The 20,049-nt window shown below is 40.3% G+C and overlaps 1 protein-coding gene across 1 annotated transcript in view; it reads left to right on the top strand.

Moving 5' to 3' along the window:
* The window catches only part of cunh8orf34 (chromosome unknown C8orf34 homolog), a 62,685-nt gene that overhangs the window by 40,816 nt on the left and 1,820 nt on the right, over window positions 1–20,049 (top strand). The window contains exons 9-13 of the mRNA XM_008295777.1: window positions 1,114–1,199; window positions 1,311–1,384; window positions 9,868–9,994; window positions 13,920–14,410; window positions 16,494–16,590. Of these exons, the coding sequence (XP_008293999.1) occupies window positions 1,114–1,199; window positions 1,311–1,384; window positions 9,868–9,994; window positions 13,920–14,410; window positions 16,494–16,590 (875 nt within the window). The remainder of the gene's footprint in view (window positions 1–1,113; window positions 1,200–1,310; window positions 1,385–9,867; window positions 9,995–13,919; window positions 14,411–16,493; window positions 16,591–20,049) is intronic.

Below are 20,049 nucleotides of genomic sequence, written 5' to 3'. Positions count from 1 at the left end.
TGAGGGAATGGTAGTCAGGACTTGCGGCTATGAGCAGCTTTTGTTCGGAGAATAGGAAGGCCTTGTGATAGTCATCTTGGGCCCTTTAAATGCTCGTATAAAGACCATTAAAGAGATGGGGAGACAAGGAGAGGGATGTATAAAGAAGAAAAGAAATAGAATACACTTTAAAAAGCAGCGTTGTGCTTTTACCCGCATTGTAGAGGTAGGAACCAAGAGGCCCTACGGCTGGGAATGCAGCTGCGCCATAAAAGTATAGGGATTGCTTTCCTTTGTCTTCAGCTAATGGTCGCTCTGATGACATGGAAATAGCATGCAGCGAAAGAATTTGCTGAAGTCGTGTGTAATTACAGTTAATACGTGGTATGATTCGCAGTTGTTAAAATTATGCCTTCGAAAAATAAACGTGTTTAATTCCATACTATAAGGTTAGAGTGTGGGAAGTAGTTTGTAGAAGAGCGTAAATGCAGCGAAACAGCCTGTGTAACATCTTCCCACTGAAAGAGCAGTTCAGTCACTGTTTGTCTTTCGCCCACAGTGTACTCTGCTATCTGAGGGAAACTTAAATCTTTTAGTACCTAAAAGAGACAGCCAAATCTCTCCAACCCACTTCCATTCCAAACAGATATCTTTTGGGGGGGGGGAAAAGCTATAGGGGCTGGGAAACACATTATGATAAAGACCAGTAACTGAATGATTTAAGGGGAAACAGAATCTTTGTGCCAATTTTTTTTTAGTTTTATTTTTTAAGTAAGCAGACTGAGGCTACTTCTGTCCATATGCACCAAGTCTGGACACGCACAAATACAGTTTCATATAAAACATTTCAGATTTATTTTCAGTCGGGTGGGACGGCACAATGGAAAGATAGGGTTTAGGTCCCAGAAATGACCCCCAAGTACCTCCTTTCTCACTATCTCAGAAGACGAGATAACAAACTCACTGAACGTTTCCTCTTTGAGAGACTTTGCTTGTCTTGTCTGTTATCTGACATTCAATTTCCAAACATGCATTGCAGTGTTGTGACTGAAAAACACTGATTTCTGAGATTATTATTGCATACTCCCCCACCAGTGTGTACAGTGGTGTATATACGTTGCGTGTTGTTTCTAGGTTGCAGGGGGACACGCTATCGGACAGCAGATCTGAAGAGGAGCACAGGCCTCACATATCTGAACAAGCTGTACCCGACATCTCCTGTAAGTAGTGGTTCAAATTGTTTTTCTTTTTTTCACATCTTTTGACATTTTTGTGGTCTCACACTCTTCTCTGTCGTTTTTTTCCTTGTTTGTGCGTATTGTCTGGAGCAGCTCCACTGCCTGGGGTGGACACAGTGGCGGGACGACTGCAGGAATGCGAGGCCTTATCTCAAGTGTCAGGCTCTGTAAGTGTCCTCCCTACATCCATCACCAAACAATTAAGATCGCTTTACAGCCATCAATTACCACGTCGCTCTCTCCTCCTCACCGTCTATTGTCTGAGAGCGAGCGAAAACCACCTCAAGCCTCTTGTTAGCAGAACAGGACCCGAGCAAAAAGCGATCCATCTTTATGTGGGCATTTCAGCTTACACAACAGTCGATAGTGCTAAACAAGTGATACCCCAATTAGAGCTCTCCCTATATCACTTTGCTCACCTCTTAGGGCACCTGTGGGCACTCTGAAAGGAATAAATGAAAAGACTATCCGGTGATACAACAAGGAGCAGGGGCTGATTTAGGTGTTTTGTACAATAGATCTAAATATTTATGGGTTATAGGAGTGCACAAAGTTTTGCTCAATAGGAGGATTGCGTGATAAACTTCACATGCTGCAGGGAAGAAATCTATAGCAGCCTAATGTGGCGCACACCAGACTCCGACCGAGGCAGACACTCACATGCTGTTAATAAAGCGAACAGCCTAAGACGCCGGTACCTTTGTATAATTAGCCTCCGAAAAAGCCAATACCTTTTTCTTTTTTTCTTTTTTTTATAATTGCCCGATCTAAGTGTTAGACAAGGATTTTTACGGCATTTTTTAAAGAAAGAAAGGAGTTTGGAGCCAAGGCTTTGCTCCGTGTGCAGAGCAGATGCAGAAAGGCTCCAGACTAACTGGGAGCAGACTTTTAAAACTGAGCGACCAAAGCAGTAGTCGGGAGATCTGACAGATTGTGCCAAATACAATAGCCACCATCCTTAAATCAGCGACACGGTGACCTCAGTATCAGAATACCATTTATTAATATGCTAATTTTTATAAACAGGCTTTTTGACTCTGCTGCAAGTGGAATGTAGGTACCAAAACATTCTTACAGATCGCAGATATTTGTTCTCTTTACCAGTGACCTTTACCGCCACATGGAGCCAATAGTTTGTAGCTGCTTTTATCAAGAGATTAAACCCTCCATCTCTCCGCTACACTACACCTTTTTAGGTTAAACCTCGTCTGGCACGCTGAAGAACAATGCACTAGTGTGGCCCGTTTGGAAAAATGCAAGTGCAAACATCTCTTGTCACCTACTGTAGCTAATGTGGTTGTTTTGTGCTTAATTGCTTATGTTTGGCCCACTTTGAAAGGCGAATGCAATTTGTATTAGCTTGTAAGTTTAAACGGTCCTTCAGGGGCTCGTGGACCACAATCACTAAAGAGGATGGAAAAATGTAATGCTTTTATGAGTTTATAAAGGAGGAAGGGGCAGGGGAAATCATTTGAATTAAGTTATTGTTTAATCAAAGCTCCTAATGGAGCCATTTTCGAGAAGCTGTATATATAGAAGAGTGTTGCACTAGAAGAAAGGTGTCCCATTGTTTCTTCACTTGTTGCAGTGGTAATTAGTGTCCCGTATAAGATGCATGCAGTTTTTTATTTCTAAGTTTAAAAGTTTGAAGTCATATTTTATTATTAGCATATTTACGACCCCCCCATAAATAAGGTATGCCTTGTGTTGTAGACGGCCCTGGTTCGGGCAGTAAATGCCTGGTGATGTTGGAAAGTAAACACTGTTAATAGTTATCATTATTGGTCTGACAGGCCCCCTGCCTCCGCCAGCTCCTTTAGGTGATAATTGCCCCATAAAGACAAATACTTTCCTAAAGCAATAGCCAGAGCAAATTCCCCAAGAAATTCTTCTACAGTTTCCTTTGTGAGTGTTAAGTGATATGTTTTAATCAAATTTAGCTCTGAGTGGTGTGGGTGTTACCGTCATAAAATCTGCCAGGGCAAACTGTTCATTTGTATGGTAGAAATAAGATAATTGGCGTGATGCAATGCTACGTGCATGATACAAAGCAGAACTGTTGTGATGGTTTATTTTTGTTTCCAGGGGAATTTTGGCAGAGTTTACGTTGATACGCTGTACGGCTTTTTTTTTTATATTTGGCACCGGTCTGCTCCCCACACCTCCACATTTATGCACACATGGTTATCCTCTGAGCAAATCGCACGGCTTAGTTAGCTCTAGTGCTGTTTTATTCCTCCAAAGTTTTGTTGGGAATTTTCTTTCATTTGCTTGCACCTTAAATTTCTTTTAGTTTACAGCAAGCTACCAGAAAAACAGTGATAGTGACCTTTCTTTTGGGGGATTTCTAGAAAATGTCTTTTATATTTTGTTGTTTGAATAAACCTAGAGCTAACACATGCACTCATTAATTCTATTAATTGAATTTTATTATTTTATTTCACTTACTTTTTCACACAGTTAGTTTGTATAGAAGTTTGTAGACCCTGCATTTTTTTTCTTTATTTTTAAAGCAAATATTGCAACTCTGCATCAGTAAGGTCCAGCCGGCACTTAAACAGAGCATTCTACAGACTTTGTTAGAATTTAAGAATGGCATCACTGTTACAACAACTAGAATGAACACAGATTTATGTATACAAGACAGAAAAAAATCACCATAAACAACAAAATCTGTTATGCAAAATGGCAAGCACCAGTTAAAAAAATTAGGTCAATAGTGGGAGTATTTTTGAAAGTTTTGGTTGACCATAATAATCCATTAGTACAGATCTTCCAAAGTTTATTCAGTAATTATCTGTGTACTCTGGTACACTACTTCTACAATACATGTACACCTTATTTTCAGATTTAGTGAACACCCAAAGACGTTTAACTGAGATAAAACTCATATTCTGAATAGTAACGAACATAAAAATGCTGTTAGTTGGTTTGAGTTGTATATTAACAACAACTTCAAGACCCTGCCAACAGAGTTTTTGTGCAACATCCCCCCGTTGTGTGTGTTCTGCAGAAATATTTCCATATAACTGATGTGTTTTTGCAACCAGATCTTCCTTTTCAGTGTTTCTCGCCTGTTTCTCGCTTGTTCTGTGAGACTATTGTGCAGCCCTAACAGAAACCATCAGAATCCTATTTGAAATCCTTTTTAATTTTTGAACGATTCATACCAAGATGTCACACATACAAAATAAACGATCTTCCATGAACAAAGAAACTAACCATTAGTGTAATGGGATACTGATTTTGAGGCTTTTGCTAAATACTGTAGAAATGTGATTCTCGCTGTGAGTTATAAAGCCTATGATTATGATTCCAGCCGTACTAACTGAACATTATGATCTCCTGCGTAGAATCCCCTCATTTGCCCCTTTCCCAGTTTACACTTCCTTTCCACTTCTATTATTACTGTTATTATTATTAGCTCTCTCCGCTAGTTTTTCTTCCATGACTGAGGGATAGTCGGTGTGTCATATAACCTGCCTTTGAATGCTTGAGTAAAAGTCTAACTGTGTTATTGTCAATTTCCTGTTTGCTTTTGGCTGTGGTTGGGCCGGTGAGCCTCTGAGCCCTGCATACAAGTCCATAAAATCCATTAGGTGATTCTGCTGTGAGCCAAAACAACAGGAATTCATTAAAAGTTGTGTGTTACACCTCATATCCCATATCCTCTCATAGCTGTGCGAGCTGGACAAGGCTGCGACGGTAAAGTGAGCTGTTCAGAAAACATACAATACCTCTCGTTTCTTACAGTAAAGTGGAGTAGATGAATCCGTTTGAGGATTTGTGTGTATGGTAGGAGGCATGGACGGTTCCATTTTGTCTTTACTTTTACTGTTTTGATTCCACGGTTCAGGAATGTATACATAACGCTTGTCTGCCTCTCAGCTGAACATGTTTCAAACAAGAAAATAATTGAACACAAGTGGCCTGATCATGTTCCATAAAGACAGGTAATCTCTCTCTGCATGTTTGAAGGCTTGATAATCCCCCAACTTTGATGTCTGATTTGAGTAAAAATAACACATTTCTACAAGACTCGATGTTCTCTATCTCACACATGTGAGAATCAAATCCTTATGCTGACAGACTCCCATTTGCCAGGATTTGATCGTCTCTGCTGAGGCCCATTATACATCCGATTCTATAAAAACAGTACTGGCTGGGTCGTTATTAGCCTTTGCTCCTGATTTTTCACATTTTGGATGTTTTCGGAATTAAAATCATGCTCTGTAAAGTGACCTCATGAGATGTCGTCTGGTTTTTGTCTGGTTTAGTGCATTTGTAAGTCACATTCTGTTCCTCTTTGTTAGAAAAGGGAAAACTTTAACTGTTTAGGAGGCAAATGTTACATGTAAGGTGGCTTCTGTAACATCATGAACATGTAGATAGATACAGGAAGAGGTGTGCAGTAAAGCTAGAAAACTTTATCAGCCAAAGTTTTGATCACCCAATAATGCAGTTAATAGTGCAAAACAGAACAGAAACGAGAGACGTTGCTCACCTTTGTGTCTCTGCGTTGTTGGCACATGGTTCTGTATGTGTTGTGTTTCAATTGGTCCCTATGCAACCCTGGCCTGACCACAACAAGAGTCCATCAGTTGTTTTTTTTTTTTTGCAAAGCCAGCAGTAGGCTCAAACCTCCAACCCAGCACAGCCATGTTTGAGGTCTGTGACTGCATGCACACATCCCGAGGAGTCCTTGTTGTGTGCAGGGCAATGTTGGACCAAACCCCAGATTGTGGTGATTATTACTGCTGACCACACACGTATAGCTGCACACATGCAGCCTATAAAATATTGAACTCTAGACTTCCATCGTCTTTCTTTCTGTCTTGTTTGCTCTCAACATGGAATCAATTTTGCAAGAAACGAGATCCATGTTTGTTAGTTGGGCAGAAGCACCACCAGAGGGGTTTCCCCCTTTTTCTCTTTAAGTTTTTTTTAGTTTTTGTCATAGTGGGAGGGAGATTATACAAGTTGGGTTTTGCGCCACTGACATTAATATACTCATAAGTCATCGCAAAATCGTGGCCACTCTTTATTTCGCAGATGAAACGGCTTTCCGTCTCGTCTCTTTGCCTGTGTAGATTAAAGCATCCGATCTAAACATCAAAACAAACAGGGGGAGGATGAAAATTTTTGACTCATTAGTGCTCGTGTCGTACATTGTCTCCGATAAGGACAATAGCTGCTTTAAACCAGAGTAAACAGGGATCGCTTTTCATCACTTCATTGTGTCTTTTTTAGTGAGTAATCAAGTCCATTTTTGTTTGTTTTTGTGACTTTATCTGCTGTTCGGCATCTCTGTTTTGAACATGATTTTTTAATCTACATCATTATGATAGATTGCACAAGTTGACATCTTCCAGGTGACTGTGAATATGTATGACTTCACCGAGCTCGATGAAACAGCCGTCATATTTTGATTGTGGCGTCTGTTTATTTATTGATGTTATCTGAGGAGGTGAATTGCAAGCAGACTCGGTGTATCCTGTTTGTTTTCCTGGTCTTTTTAGACTGTACAGCGCTGCAAGCCTCCCAGCCTGCAGTCTCCAGGATATACTGTATGGTCCTGATTACAGTGGACAAGAGGGGCTTTAGAGCTCAATGCACATGAAGCAAGGTTCGGGTTTTTTTAAGGCCCTGTGATAAATTGGATCTTTCATATAATCAATGTGAAATATGGACTCGGTTCCCCAAGAAAGTTGTAGCAGCAACACTTTAAAATTTTAATGACTTGGGCTGCGATAAAGATTATGAAAATGTTTGGGAAAGTAGGAATCTGTTGGTGGGCTTGTTTGCCTGAGCTGAGAAGACCCAGATTGAGAGGAGAACTACATGATGTCATGCTGTTGGATTTGGGGGAGATACCACCAAAGAGAAAGAAATGAAGTTGGGGAGGGGATTCAGTTGTAATGCTCAACCCGCCTTGCTGCTTTATGAGGGCTATAATTAAGGATTGGCTTGTGGTGTCCCCGTTCTGCTGCCACAGAACGCCTCATGTATCTGACAGTCGCAAAGATCAATGCCATGGACCCTGGGAATTATGTTCTGTCATTTATCAGAGGACAGCAACATCCCCTGTTTTTCTCTATACCTCCTCTTTCAAAACAGACTCTTCAGGCCACTTTGACTTCTGAAATCTTGTGTAACTTGTGTAGTTCAAAACTGAGAGCATCCCTGTGCAATATCACTCCAACTTTAGATAGCTCAAGGCTGTATGCTCTTCCAAAGAGTATGTGAATTTTAAGATGAAATGTAGGCCATGATTAAAAGTAAACAGATTGGGTAAAGAAGTACCACCTCAAAGCAACAGAAGTGTGAGACTACATTCTGTTTTTTAAGCATTCGTATATACCCGCCTTTACTTTTCATGGTTTATGCGAGTCTTTCAAACTTAAATTCTTCACAGATGATTTTTTTTTTCAGCTGGTGGAAAGGTTTTGTTGCTCTCCCTTCCACTTTAAAATCCTCTCAAGGTGTTCTCTTGGATTCAGGTCAGGACATACTTGACCCAGCCGTAGTTTTCACTTTCTTCCTTCTTCAAAGACTGAAAGGTGATTGCTACAGTGTGTTTTTGATCATTGTCTTGATGGAACATTCCTCTTCTGTCAAGCTTCTTGAGATTGGTGTTCGTCTTTTCATTCAGTTTTTGGGCACACCAACTTACATTCATAGGATCAGTAAAAAGACTATAAATTTTATCTTTTCTACACCTCCTGCACTCAGGCAGCTGTTTATCAGCACACTCCCGCTTCCATATTTCATGGAGTCGGTGTGGTAGTCCTGGCCAGGTCCACTCCAAACATGCTGGACCCCATCTGATCCAAGGAAATTTATTTTAGTTTCATCTGATCAAAGAATGTGCAAGTGATCAGGCTTCTTTTATGTTCTTTGGCAACGTTTGTAATCTTGCAGTTTCGCAAGCAATAGTGTTCAATAGAGGTCGGCTTCATGAAATTTCCTTTGCACTTCCTGAGCAACCACTAAAACACAAGTTTCTACAAATCATTCTTGTGCACATGACAAAAGCACTTACTCCTCTGTTTTTGAATTCAAGGTGCGCAAAAAGCGAATAGTACGAGGTTGGACACTGCACCCTCTATAGTTGGTATTATGGCCCTCCTATAGCTCCTTACTTTCTGGCAATTTTTCACCGTGTGCAGCCATGTTGCATTAGATACACCCCAGGGACAAACTGAGAAAGCTGTGGTGCTCACAGGTGTTCTTTTATAACCTTGTTCGTGCAATTAGCCTCAACTTGAAATTACATGTGGAATCGGTTTTGTTGCTGTGGTCACAGGTGTACCGAATATTGTGGCATTGAGGTTCTAATTTGTGGTCCACAGTTTCAGTGTAAGTAGTCTATCTAATCCAGTGGTTCTCAAACTTTGTGCCAAAAAAGAAAAAAAAAAAGAGTTATTGCCACCGCATTCCACACTTTATGTCAATCATTAATGATATGGGACACCACTAATAAATAAAAAAAATAAGATCAGTTTGATAGCCTTGCTTATTTTCTGTGTATAAATCATATTTGTTCATTTTTCTGCATACTTGCCCCCTGCTGAAGCGGCTCTATGTCCCTTCAGTGTAAGAACCACGAAGGTATACACAAGATCAACTACCCTACACTTAAACATCAAAATCACACCATTACTTTCAGACGATACAATGTTGAATGTTTAGCGGTATTGCACTTGGGTGTCCTCACGTTTGCTCTCCACTGTACATCCCAGGATTGTCTTGAACTGTTGTTGGAAGACTGCGCTGAATGTATATCACCAGATGTCCCAGACACCTCCTCTGTGTCAGCACTTTGTCAAGTCAGCTCTGTCTCTCATTAGGCGCTTAACACATCAAATGATGTAAGCACTGGCATCGGAGGTATCATAACTTATCTAGTGTAAACCAAACTTACAGCAGGTGGAATTACGGCTGACAGATTTTATGTCTCACCTGTGCTTAGAGCTCATGTGCACTCGGTCCATCGGCTTAACAAATCATCTGGCCACTTGTGTCCTATCAAAGGAATAAATAGGAGGATTAGGCTTGCTGCCATTACAGGACTTGGCAAAGCACCGTCTATCAAACAGGTCCCTTTCCAAATCATACACTTGGCCAGGAATGGTAGGAGCGAAACAGACCAAAACAGCTACTCCACTATATCCAGTGATCCCGTCTGCTTTTCTAGCTTTTCTTTCATATGCTTTGGAATATGATCATCTTTATTTTTGTAAAATACCAATATCATGTGCACTCCGGGAACTACTCAAAATAGCTGATTTATTGCTCTTTAACTGCTGGTGCAAGATTTGCTGCTGCCAGGATCTTTGCCAACGGACTAGTGTGCGTACGAGCTCCTATAGATTTACTGATAGTTACACAAAAATGCCCTGAACCACTACTGACTGTCTCGCGCCCCGCATTCACTTAACAGAGTGCACTCCACGCTCTATGCTTTCATCTGCACTTGCTGTGGTTTCTTGTGTTTTTCTAAAGCCCATAAAATAATAATTGCCTCTTTTTTTCCAGTAGATATGGCTCAGAAATTTCCAGCAATAGCTGAAAATTATATAAAGAGTTAATTGAAGGGTCTTTCTTCTAATGTGACTTTCTCTTTCTTTCTGTTCTCCTTGCTAACTAGCGTCAGGCTGTCTGGGAGGCTGATCTGAAGGCTGTGAGAGGTGGGAGCTCTGTCGGGCAGACGGGCCTGCTACTGGGCGACTCCCTCTTTTCTAAAGAGCTGGAGAACATGGGCAAGCAGCTCGCTGGTAGGCAGTTCTGTGTACGTTTGTGTGTTTTCTATGTGTGTTTTTATGTGTCATGCATGTGCTGTGATACAGTATGTGAGTTTGTCTGCATACAATAGTGGCTTTAATGATGGATTGTACGGGTAAGTCAGATCAAATACTTTCTTTGATTACAAAACACAGTCTACACCATGCAGACATGCACAGCTACGCACACACATGTGCACACTTTGAACTATAGAGATTTTATTTAAAGGGGTTTAGATCGCACTTGAGGAGGAGGAGGAGGGGGAGGGGGAGAAGCTGAGGAATTCACTGGCCAAAGGATTTTTTTGGGTTAATTAAAAACTAATCTTCCTGCTAAAATGTGTCAAGACTAAATAAAAGAAAAAGCTAATTAAAACAATTTCCACATGCCTGGAATTCATCTTAGCTCCAGTGTCAACAGGTTCAATCAATAACTCTCCTCTAGCTGTGCTGAGTCATTTGGAGCTGATCGAAGCCTGACTGCGCCGGAGACTGATTTTGTCTGACAAAATGGAATTTGTGAGGCAATTTGGAAATGATTATTCGTAATGTAGTCCAAGGCTCATCTTTGATATATGTGACGTCTGGGGGTGACTCAGAGACTGCTTTTGTTGTCATGAAGATCAAGTACGTATTATGAATCAGATGAAAGTCTGGAGTGAAGGCCAGAGGGAACGTTGCCATTTACCATCATGTGTCACACACTTGTTTGTTTATGCATGTCCTCCCACTCTGTTTGACAGCGTCACATTGTGTCAAGGCCTCATACATGCCTTCTTATACCAAAGTTATTTGAAGAATACTGGTCCCACTAAGTAAACATACCTCTGTCTGTCTAACCATGGTCCCGCTTAGAGTCACCCTGTAAACTTATAGATAGATAGATAGATAGATAGATAGATAGATAGATAGATAGATAGATAGATAGATAGATAGATAGATAGATAAAATGGTACAAAAATTGTTGGTATTTGCAATAAAATAGAGTATTAGGAAAGTACAAAACGATACAATGTGAAAATAGAACTAATAATAATAAGCGTATAGGAGGGGTGCATGGGTCCTGCTGGGATTATTGTTTTTTTTTTGCACAGTTGAGGTGAGAGCTTAGCTGCACATCAGCACTAAATACAGTTTGTTATTTCCTAGATGAAACTAGGGAGAGACTGTTAGAGTCAACAGTGCCCTAACTGTTGCCCTGGAGTTCTTCAGATGGCATAAATTTCTACTTCTACTCTGAGTTAAGGAATATTCAGGCTCCCACCAGGCGTTTCACTGAACCTTTTTGACGAGCTAATTCAGCTCTTTCAAACCTTCATTAGCTGTTAATGCTTTCCACGTTACCACCTGCAGCCACACTTTTTTTATCTTACTTTGTTACCCCAATTAAGTAGCCGTGGGATCACTTTTGTCTGTGTTTTGTGTCGTCATAGTGAAGATATGAATTTGTGATCACTGAAATTGTCGCCGACGTGTAGTTTATTTTCAAGCAGTTTCACCTCACTATGGATTTGTTCTTGAAGTTTCTGTATCATTGCTGGTACATTACGCTTTGGGAGATTGAGCAACCTGTTTTTCCATTTTACAAAATATTCCAAACTGCTCAGTGCATCAGCAATAAATTAAAATTGAAAAGTTTCCTGCTTTAGAGCCAGAAAAAAACGAAATAAGGCCAAGAACCTTTCAAAGATATTGATGCCGACTTTTGATTTTAGATACCTCTTTGGTCTGCACTGAAGTATTGAGGTTCAACACTGAGTTTCAGTTAGTTATTGCCCAGTTATATGTCTATCCAAGGGCAATGGGTGGTATTTTTAATGTATTCAGGCAAGCAGTAAGCCTGAAGACAAATGATATGTCATTAGCGTACTTGTTTACTTTCAGCGGAGGGACCCAATAAAGATTGCATGAGTTCTGAATGGGTGTATTGCGTGCTGTGGCCATTTGCTCTCTCACCACGTGCAACTGCTTCTTGATCAAAGACTTTAATAGATTAGATCTGTTTCTATTTCTTTTTGTCTCCTTCTCCCTGTCTTTCTGTATCTCATTTTCTCCCCTCTTTCTTTTTTCCTTCCCTTATTACTCAAATTTGGGATCAAAACTTGGCTATCAAAGGTTCATGCCATATGGATTTTTATGTTACGTCTTTGATCCCTTGGAGCTGTCGTTTTGTATCAGTGTCTCTGAGATAGCTTATAATAATTCTGTGTTCAACACAGTCAACTACACAGAATTCAAAAATCAAACTGCTTCTGATAGGCTACACTTTACTGCCAGGACGTCAGGGGAAGCAACTGGTTTACAATAAAATCATGAGTGAAGCAACCATTTACGGAAGGGAGACAGATTTTCACAACAAAAACATGTGGTGTTTATCATTACACTGGTAAATAACTTGAGATGAAAATATCAGCTTCATGGGAACTGATTACTTGTGAACATATCCTGTTTACAGCATGATATAATAATACTAACACCAGTCACTGTGGACATGGTGTGGGTGGTTGACGGCTGGGAAATCATCATTTGTGGACCTTCACTTTACACCATTTTTTCCCGTAGTATTTATTTCACTACCATCCAGAGGTATTTGCTGATTTAATTTGTGATTTTATGGTCATGATCTAGATGTTTGTGCAGCCTAGCAACCTAATAATAATGCTTCATTATGGTTAGCACGGTTACATATGGCGGACATGCCAAAAGCTGATGTCATGATATGCCCCTAACAGCCTACAGAGTTAAAAAAAAAAAAAAAGAAAGAAAGAAAAAGGCAAAGCTGTACTTTGTTTTTATTCTCCATTATTTAGAAATATCACATGTGTTGAATGTGTTAGGGTTAAAGCAACACAGACACAATGTCATGCAGTACACATGCAGGTTACTGAGCACATGGAAAAGGCACAAAGTATGTGCTCTGCATTGTATCTCACTGTGATGGTTGACTTCTATGAATCAGAGCTGCTTAAGCACAGAAACAACAATCTAATTATGCATGTCAAAGAATTATACATATTCGATGCCCAAAGGATGTTACACAAAACAGTCTGGAATGGATTTTACACAAACTAAATCTTCCTAAGTGAATGTCCGAAAGCTGAATTTAGGGAAGTATTGTGGAGATTTTCTGCTTTGCATATTAAATGGATATTTGTTAGGGAATGGAAGCATGTGTTTTATATATTTACACGGAAAAACGTTGTGTGCAAATGAGCAAAACACCCCCTTTGCTCAAAAACATGGAAGTTAAGGTTTGTGAAATACCTGTCATGCTTACTTGTGTAACGTCACACATATGCAATTTTCCAGAAATGCTCAGTTCTGATGAGTCATTCTTAAAATCATGCCTCTCAAATGATAACTCCCAGACTGGTTTGTTGAATAGCTATTGCCAAAATTTAGAACAAAAACATAAAACACGGAAAAAATGACCCAGATGTTGATCACAGAAGTTGGCAGCGTCACTTCTTTTACAAACACAAAATGTTTTTGAGACTACCAGAGCAGCAAACAAATGTGTTTTTGTCAGGAACAGGGAAAAAAAATATTACCATGCTTTACTTACTGTATATCAACTTGGGACTTTTTCTGACGGAGGAAGCTGGATTGACCACAGTTTACAAGGTCTATAAATATTGTCATCATTGCCCAGAAGAGGGATTAAACTGAGCAGTCTCGCCCACTTTAATGCTCAGTAAAGTTTGTGAATCATCAGTCTAGTAGGATGTACACTGGCCTCATAGCACTGCCTCTGAATAATAATCAAAAATAAGCCTGCCTTTGTGTTAGAATCTTGGAAATCCATTCCAAGATTGTGTTTGTATTGCAAAAATAAGATTTAATTAGTAAACTATACCAGCTCACTCCTTGAGGTTTGATATTTAGATTTTAACTTCAATTGTCTCCCTTCTTTTTACAGAGGTTGAAAAGGACTTGGCCAAACTGGCAGAAGTAGGCAAAATGACCACTCGGAGCACCAACAATCCGCACAGTAGTCTCCTCCACACCCCTCTGCGCCACCGAACGCTGCCTGACACACTCCCTCTCCCCAGCCTCCTCTCCAGGCCCCAGTCTCCGGCCAGCAGCCTCTCGGGCAAGTCTTGCAGTGTGGGCCTCCCGTTACTCAGCCCCAAGCCCACCACCTTGGTCATGGGTCGGACTCAATCTCCCAGCAACCCCGGGAGCAGGACTCAAACCCCCAGAACACCCAGCAGGCCCCTGACCCCGAATAGTTTACTGACACGCTCCACCTTTAACCCCGGATCTCATAAAGAGGTGACCTTCAGGCGGTCGCGGAGCCGCCCTGTGACGCCCACGAGTCAGCCGACACATCCCCGACCGCTGCTCACCCCTCCAGGACTAAGCACTACAGACAGCCTCGGTGCCAGCCTACGGGCCTATCTGTCTGAGGTGAGACCCCAAGCTGAAACACACACTTTCTCTGCTCCGGTTAGAAGTCACATAAGCAATAATGCATTGTCCTGATTTAGAGAAATGGAGATAGTGTTGCATTGTGTCAGCATTCCCTTTCTAAACTTTGCTATTTCCCACAAAGAAGCAGCTTTAAAGGCTTTACACAGGAGAAGAAACACTAAAGGTCATTTTTTAAATGGTTGATGTGGTGAGTAACAGTGTCAGGTTCAAAGCTTATTTAAAAAGTTTTGTTAAAATATGCTTATTTGCTTTCTGGCAGAGATTTAAATGAGACGTTAATTGCCACTCTCAGATATAACATTTGACTTTGCTTAGCATTAAAAAACTACATCCAGTGCCTTTAAAGTTTAATAATTAACTCATTATACAGGATGGTGTTTTTGAAATTGGTGCAAAGAAAAGTGGAGAAAATTAATTTTTTTGTGATTGTGCATGGTGTCATGAGCATAATCCTTTTTTTTTTTTTTTTTTTTTTTGCTGTGTAGTCAGTTTTGGCAAGAAAGTTGGACATGGCTAACTGAAAGTCCTGCATATAAAACCAGAAATAGTTTTTTTTACATTTAAGTTTGTGAATATTTTTTAACCTATATACAGAGCCACTTCAGCTGCACCCAAGCCTGATGTGAAGCTGAGCTATGCATCTCCTGGCTGAAGTTTCAAAGTAATTGACAGTTAGAAGAATGGAAAAGATCTTCTCATCCACTTGGCAAGAAAGCAAATAAGCAAGATCTAAATGTTTCTGTCGTGGAAATAGTGTCTTCTGCGGCCACGATCCAACATCCATTTTTACATAGTATTTTACATGTACGGTTTATCTAGCAGTGAAATAGATCAGTATGCCCACAGTGTGTAAAACATGGGATCAAACTGTTATAAACTTTGGGTCACGGACTTGACAATAACTTCCACTTTATTGTAATGTTTTAGTATGGTTAGAGCGAACATGTGTGTCTGAGTGTCCAAAAAAAAAGTACAGCTGTGTGTAGAACATGAGAGACTTTACACAAAAAGATTACGAGTAAGAGCACCAGAACACACCATGTCACACATGTGCATATCCTCACACACACACACACACACACTTCGTGTGGGGTTTAGTGGAGAGTCATGGAGGTCTGTACAGTAGGATGTCATTTCACTGTGGAAAAATGAGTCTGGCATAAAAGGGGAACGTTCAGTGGGATTTCTTTCTTATATTCCTTTCATGATCTACTTAACAGCAGTGCTGTTAAATATGAGACTTTCTTGAAGGCTTTATTAATGGTGGGCAGGAATTTTACAGTCCCTTTGTATATTCTTTGACAGTTACGCCAGTTGACACCTATAGTGACATTATCCAAAACACTAGTGCACCCAGTCTGCTTTTATTGAGGCCACCTGGTCACATGTAGAAGGTCTGAAGTCTCAGAGTGAGGCCTGGGTAGAGAGTGAGGGAATCCTGAACCTCTTAAAATACTGGATGAATAGAAAAGAGAGAGCATAAATATTCGTGTCCTCTTTTACTTGTGTAGTCAGTTAAACTGTCATTTTAGCACTTAAACATGACCTATGACAAGTTTCTTTGGTCATTTGTATATAACAGTCCATCCTTGAGGACTTTCAGTGTATACAGTGATAAAAAAGATGTAATGTTATGCTATGTATTTGTATATGTGTCAGTTATTGACCCCTCTTGGAGGTGAAAATTCAGTAAGGAATTTTGTGAACTTTAGTTTTTTGACCCTTTACCCGTTTTTATGGGGCCAGTTGCAACGTTCAATGTAAATATACCATTAGGGACTTATATACGACGAAGAGAACATATGTGAAGACATTATTTAGATGTGTTTAGGCTTAATGTTGCTGCTGATGACATATTTCTCAACATGTTTTTGTCTCATTCACTTCAAGACCTTGAATACATCACGCACAGTATACGAGCGACTGATGGCTAAATAGACCGGCTGCTCTCTTTCCTAACCTTGTTTTTTCATCTGTGTTTTCTTCTGTCCATTATCTATATAAATTGTGACCATCTTTCATAATTTCTGTCCTGTTCGGTTCTATTTTTCCATTTTAGGATGAGTTTTACCAGCAGTTACAGGCCATCAGGCAGCCTTGGCATATTCCCAGTGACACAGACAGTGACATCCTGGAGCCTCCTGAACAGGATAAGAGTGAGTGACCGAACTAAGCTCTTCCTTCCTTCTGTCTTTTGTTTCTTTTTTAAGCTGATTGTTTATCATCTCCAAATTCAGGTTCCCGTTTCAAGAGAGAGCAAATGTTTAAAATTTAGTGCCGTTGCAGGGAGTGTGTCAAAGCCTCACAGTTAAATCCACAGTTCACAAATCTACCCCTCTAATGTTTTTACCTTCCCACAGCTGTTTTTTTTTTCTTTGTAAGACATGAGGGTCATTTCATTACTGTAATGCTGCTTTATTGCAATGAATTATTACTGCATTAAAGTGGCAATAGTAAAGTATTCCTTATAAAAATTTTAGATGGAGCACAAGGACTGCCACGTGAAAATTTCCATATTTCACTGTTGGGTGAAACCCTGGAGCGGTTCTGAAAGAGGGGGGGATGTCATGTAAAATTTCCTTTCCTGGCATCATGTACAAGATATATCTCTATCAATAGACATGAACGGTTCTGGCTTTAAAGTCGTAAATCCAGTCATATTAATGATCTGGCTATGATACAGCGCAGAATATTACTCTGGCTTTGAATGTGACAGAATTAGATCAGACCTCCTTCAGTGTTCTGGCCCGTAAATCAAGTGAATGTATGTGGTAGTTTGGTCTGATAGTCAGAAACTTGCCAGAGTGAAACTAAGTAGTTCTAAATTCACTACCATCCACCAAGAAACGTATGTCAAATGTATGCTGTCTTAACATTGGTTAACATATGGCTAAACTTCTTAGGTCCTCTGAGACGTTGCTAAGAATTTACTGCTGTGGCTGCTCTAAATGAAAAAATAACTTAAGTAAATGTTGCATAATTCTGCAGAACAAGTAGTTTTAAAGCCTGCTGTGTGGGCTAGACTCGTATTTTGGACAGAACAAACAGCACACTGAGAATTTGACTATTCTTGGAGCCTTGCTAGTTAGATTTGTGAAAGTGTAACACTTTCAGCGATCGCGGCAATGAAGAAAAGGCCACAGGGTCAATAAAACCATCTGGGTTTATCTCCTTGGAAGCTGGAATTGGCTCTGCAGATTTCATAATAATAAATTAAGTGACAGTATTGCTAAATCGTGAGATATTGAGCGGAAAGTTTATTAATTTGCTGCAAACTCAAAGCTATGGAGTGTTAAATGGGAAAGGTTCATCCTCTGGGGAAGCATGAACATGGGCAGTAAATGGGTCAATGAAAGTATTACGATTATTTCTCTTTGGCCCATGAAAATCCACACATATTCTAAAGACTGGAATATGTATCTTGGCCTTAGTTTTTGCAGTACCAGCATGTACATTATAGTACTCTGACTTGTGGTAGTCAAAACTTCTTTCTCTGGACTCACATGCTGGATGAACAAACAGACTAATAACCTTTCAGACGGACTAACATTGACATGTCTACGTCCTGTAACTGCTGAGCCAAAAAGTCCAAACACTGAAGTGAATTTACAAATGAGTCTAAAAATCGTGTGTGCCATAAATTTGGAAATGTTCTCAAATTAACTTAGTCCTGTTTTCTCCGTAAACAAAGAATCACCATCAGCTACTCACACCGAAAATTAAGTGTCTGCGGGACACCAAAAGACAGCCTTCACTGACGTTATGCAACAAGAATTCCAGTCAACAAAAGATCAAGCACGCGAATGGTTGTCACATGGAAATATAACCCCTCTGACTAGCTCCTCTAGAGGGTCGTTGTTTTGCCAAATGTGTATCTTGCACAATAAATGGATACGTTTTCCTAATAGCCCCTGGGGGCCAGCTCTAAGCCTTGGCAATGGTAATGGCATGTTGAGAAAGGATATGAACCACATATTGAATTAGACGTGGCTCAGACAAGGGAGAGAGAAACTGACAGAGAAAAAGAGACCCAACAGCCACAAGACGTGACAAAGCACTTTCTGGCGTGCGAGAGGGCCCACAGGACTGTGCACTGAAATATGGTTTGTATGTCTCTGTGTGTGTGCATGTGAGTGATTGTATTAGTCAGGGTAAGACATTAAAATTGTTTTCAGAGCGCACTTTTGCCCCCTTAATCCGATTTTTCAGTGTTTTCCTGGGTAATTTCTCGATCTGTTAAATAACACAGCACACTGGCAACTGAACATTCAGTTTGTTCCATAAGATTTGAATCACTACAAACAAAGGAAGAAAAGTTAGTGTCAAGGAAGTCTTCTATTGTCTACGACAGATTCCAATCAGTATCAAATCAAAACAAATTTAAATTGAATTAAACTGCTCAGTTCTTTTTCTGGAAAGATAAACGTTTTTCCGTGTACTTGACATGTGGGTCCATGAATATGGGGTTCACATCATGGAGGAAGTAACACCCTTCTTCCCAGTATCACAGCAGATGTGTCTGAAATGAGAGCTAAATAACAGGGAAAGTCCATAGCTATTTCCTGTTATTCTATAAACTTCCACAATGGGTCAACCACACATACCACAGTGGAGATGAAAGTCTCACTTTTCTACACTCTTTGTCCTCTGTGACTGTCGCCGTCCTACACGGCACAATGAATGAAGAATTCAACACGTATAATATGACCAGTTGAAGTAAATGAGGATATTATACACTGATCAGCCACAACATTAAAACCACCTGCTTAATCTTGTGTAGGCCCCTCTTGTTCTGCTAGAAAAAAGTTTTCAAGTTTCAAACCACAGAACCTCTTAGGGTGTTCTATAGTGTCTGGCACAGGGACAATGACAGCGGATCCTTTGGGGGGAGGCCTTCGTGGATCTGGGCTTGTTCCAGTGCATCCTGCAGATGCCTGATCAGATTAGGAGTTTTTTTTTTTTTTGTGGTGAGGCAGGTGCATTCTGCAACAATGGCTGCATTGCAAGTTAAGTACGTACTACAGCTGCCTTGGAAAAGTCTGAACTGTTTCATGCGGTATGCTTACAGTTGAGACCTACTACTTCATCATAACGTTGCACCTTAAAATTTGACCATCATCATGCTGTTGTGCAAAAAAACTGTCATTTGTCTGTGTGCCCTTGAGGTCTCTAGTGTTTTTGTACTCACACGAGACAATGATGCAACTGCAGAGGATTGTGGGTGACAATAGCCAGGTAAGCAGACTGGCTTGCATGCTGCAAAATTCGACCGGATGCAGTAGGACTCTGTGGTATTTTTGGCATACTGCATTTGGCATACTATGTATTCTGACATACTAAATCTTTTTCTGACACGCTAAGTAGTAGGAAAACACGGATATTGACCACACCCAATATTTAGGTGGGTGGTACATGTCAAAGTAGCGCCCACATGAACGCCAGAACCCAAGGTTTCGCAGCAGACCGTTGTGTTGTAATGGGATGATCAACATTTACTTACCTGTCATTGGTTTTAATGTTGTGGTTGATGAATGTATTCTAGATTTACTAAGGTTGCTAATAGTGTTAAGGGATGGGCTGTGTTATTTGTCTCACAATAATCGCAACTGATAAAA

The sequence above is a fragment of the Stegastes partitus genome, unplaced genomic scaffold, assembly GCF_000690725.1.
Source record: "Stegastes partitus isolate 25-593 unplaced genomic scaffold, Stegastes_partitus-1.0.2 Scaffold1075, whole genome shotgun sequence".
Taxonomy (NCBI): domain Eukaryota; kingdom Metazoa; phylum Chordata; class Actinopteri; family Pomacentridae; genus Stegastes; species Stegastes partitus.
Note: the sequence above shows the minus strand (reverse complement) of the source record. Positions and strands in the feature narration are given on the sequence as shown.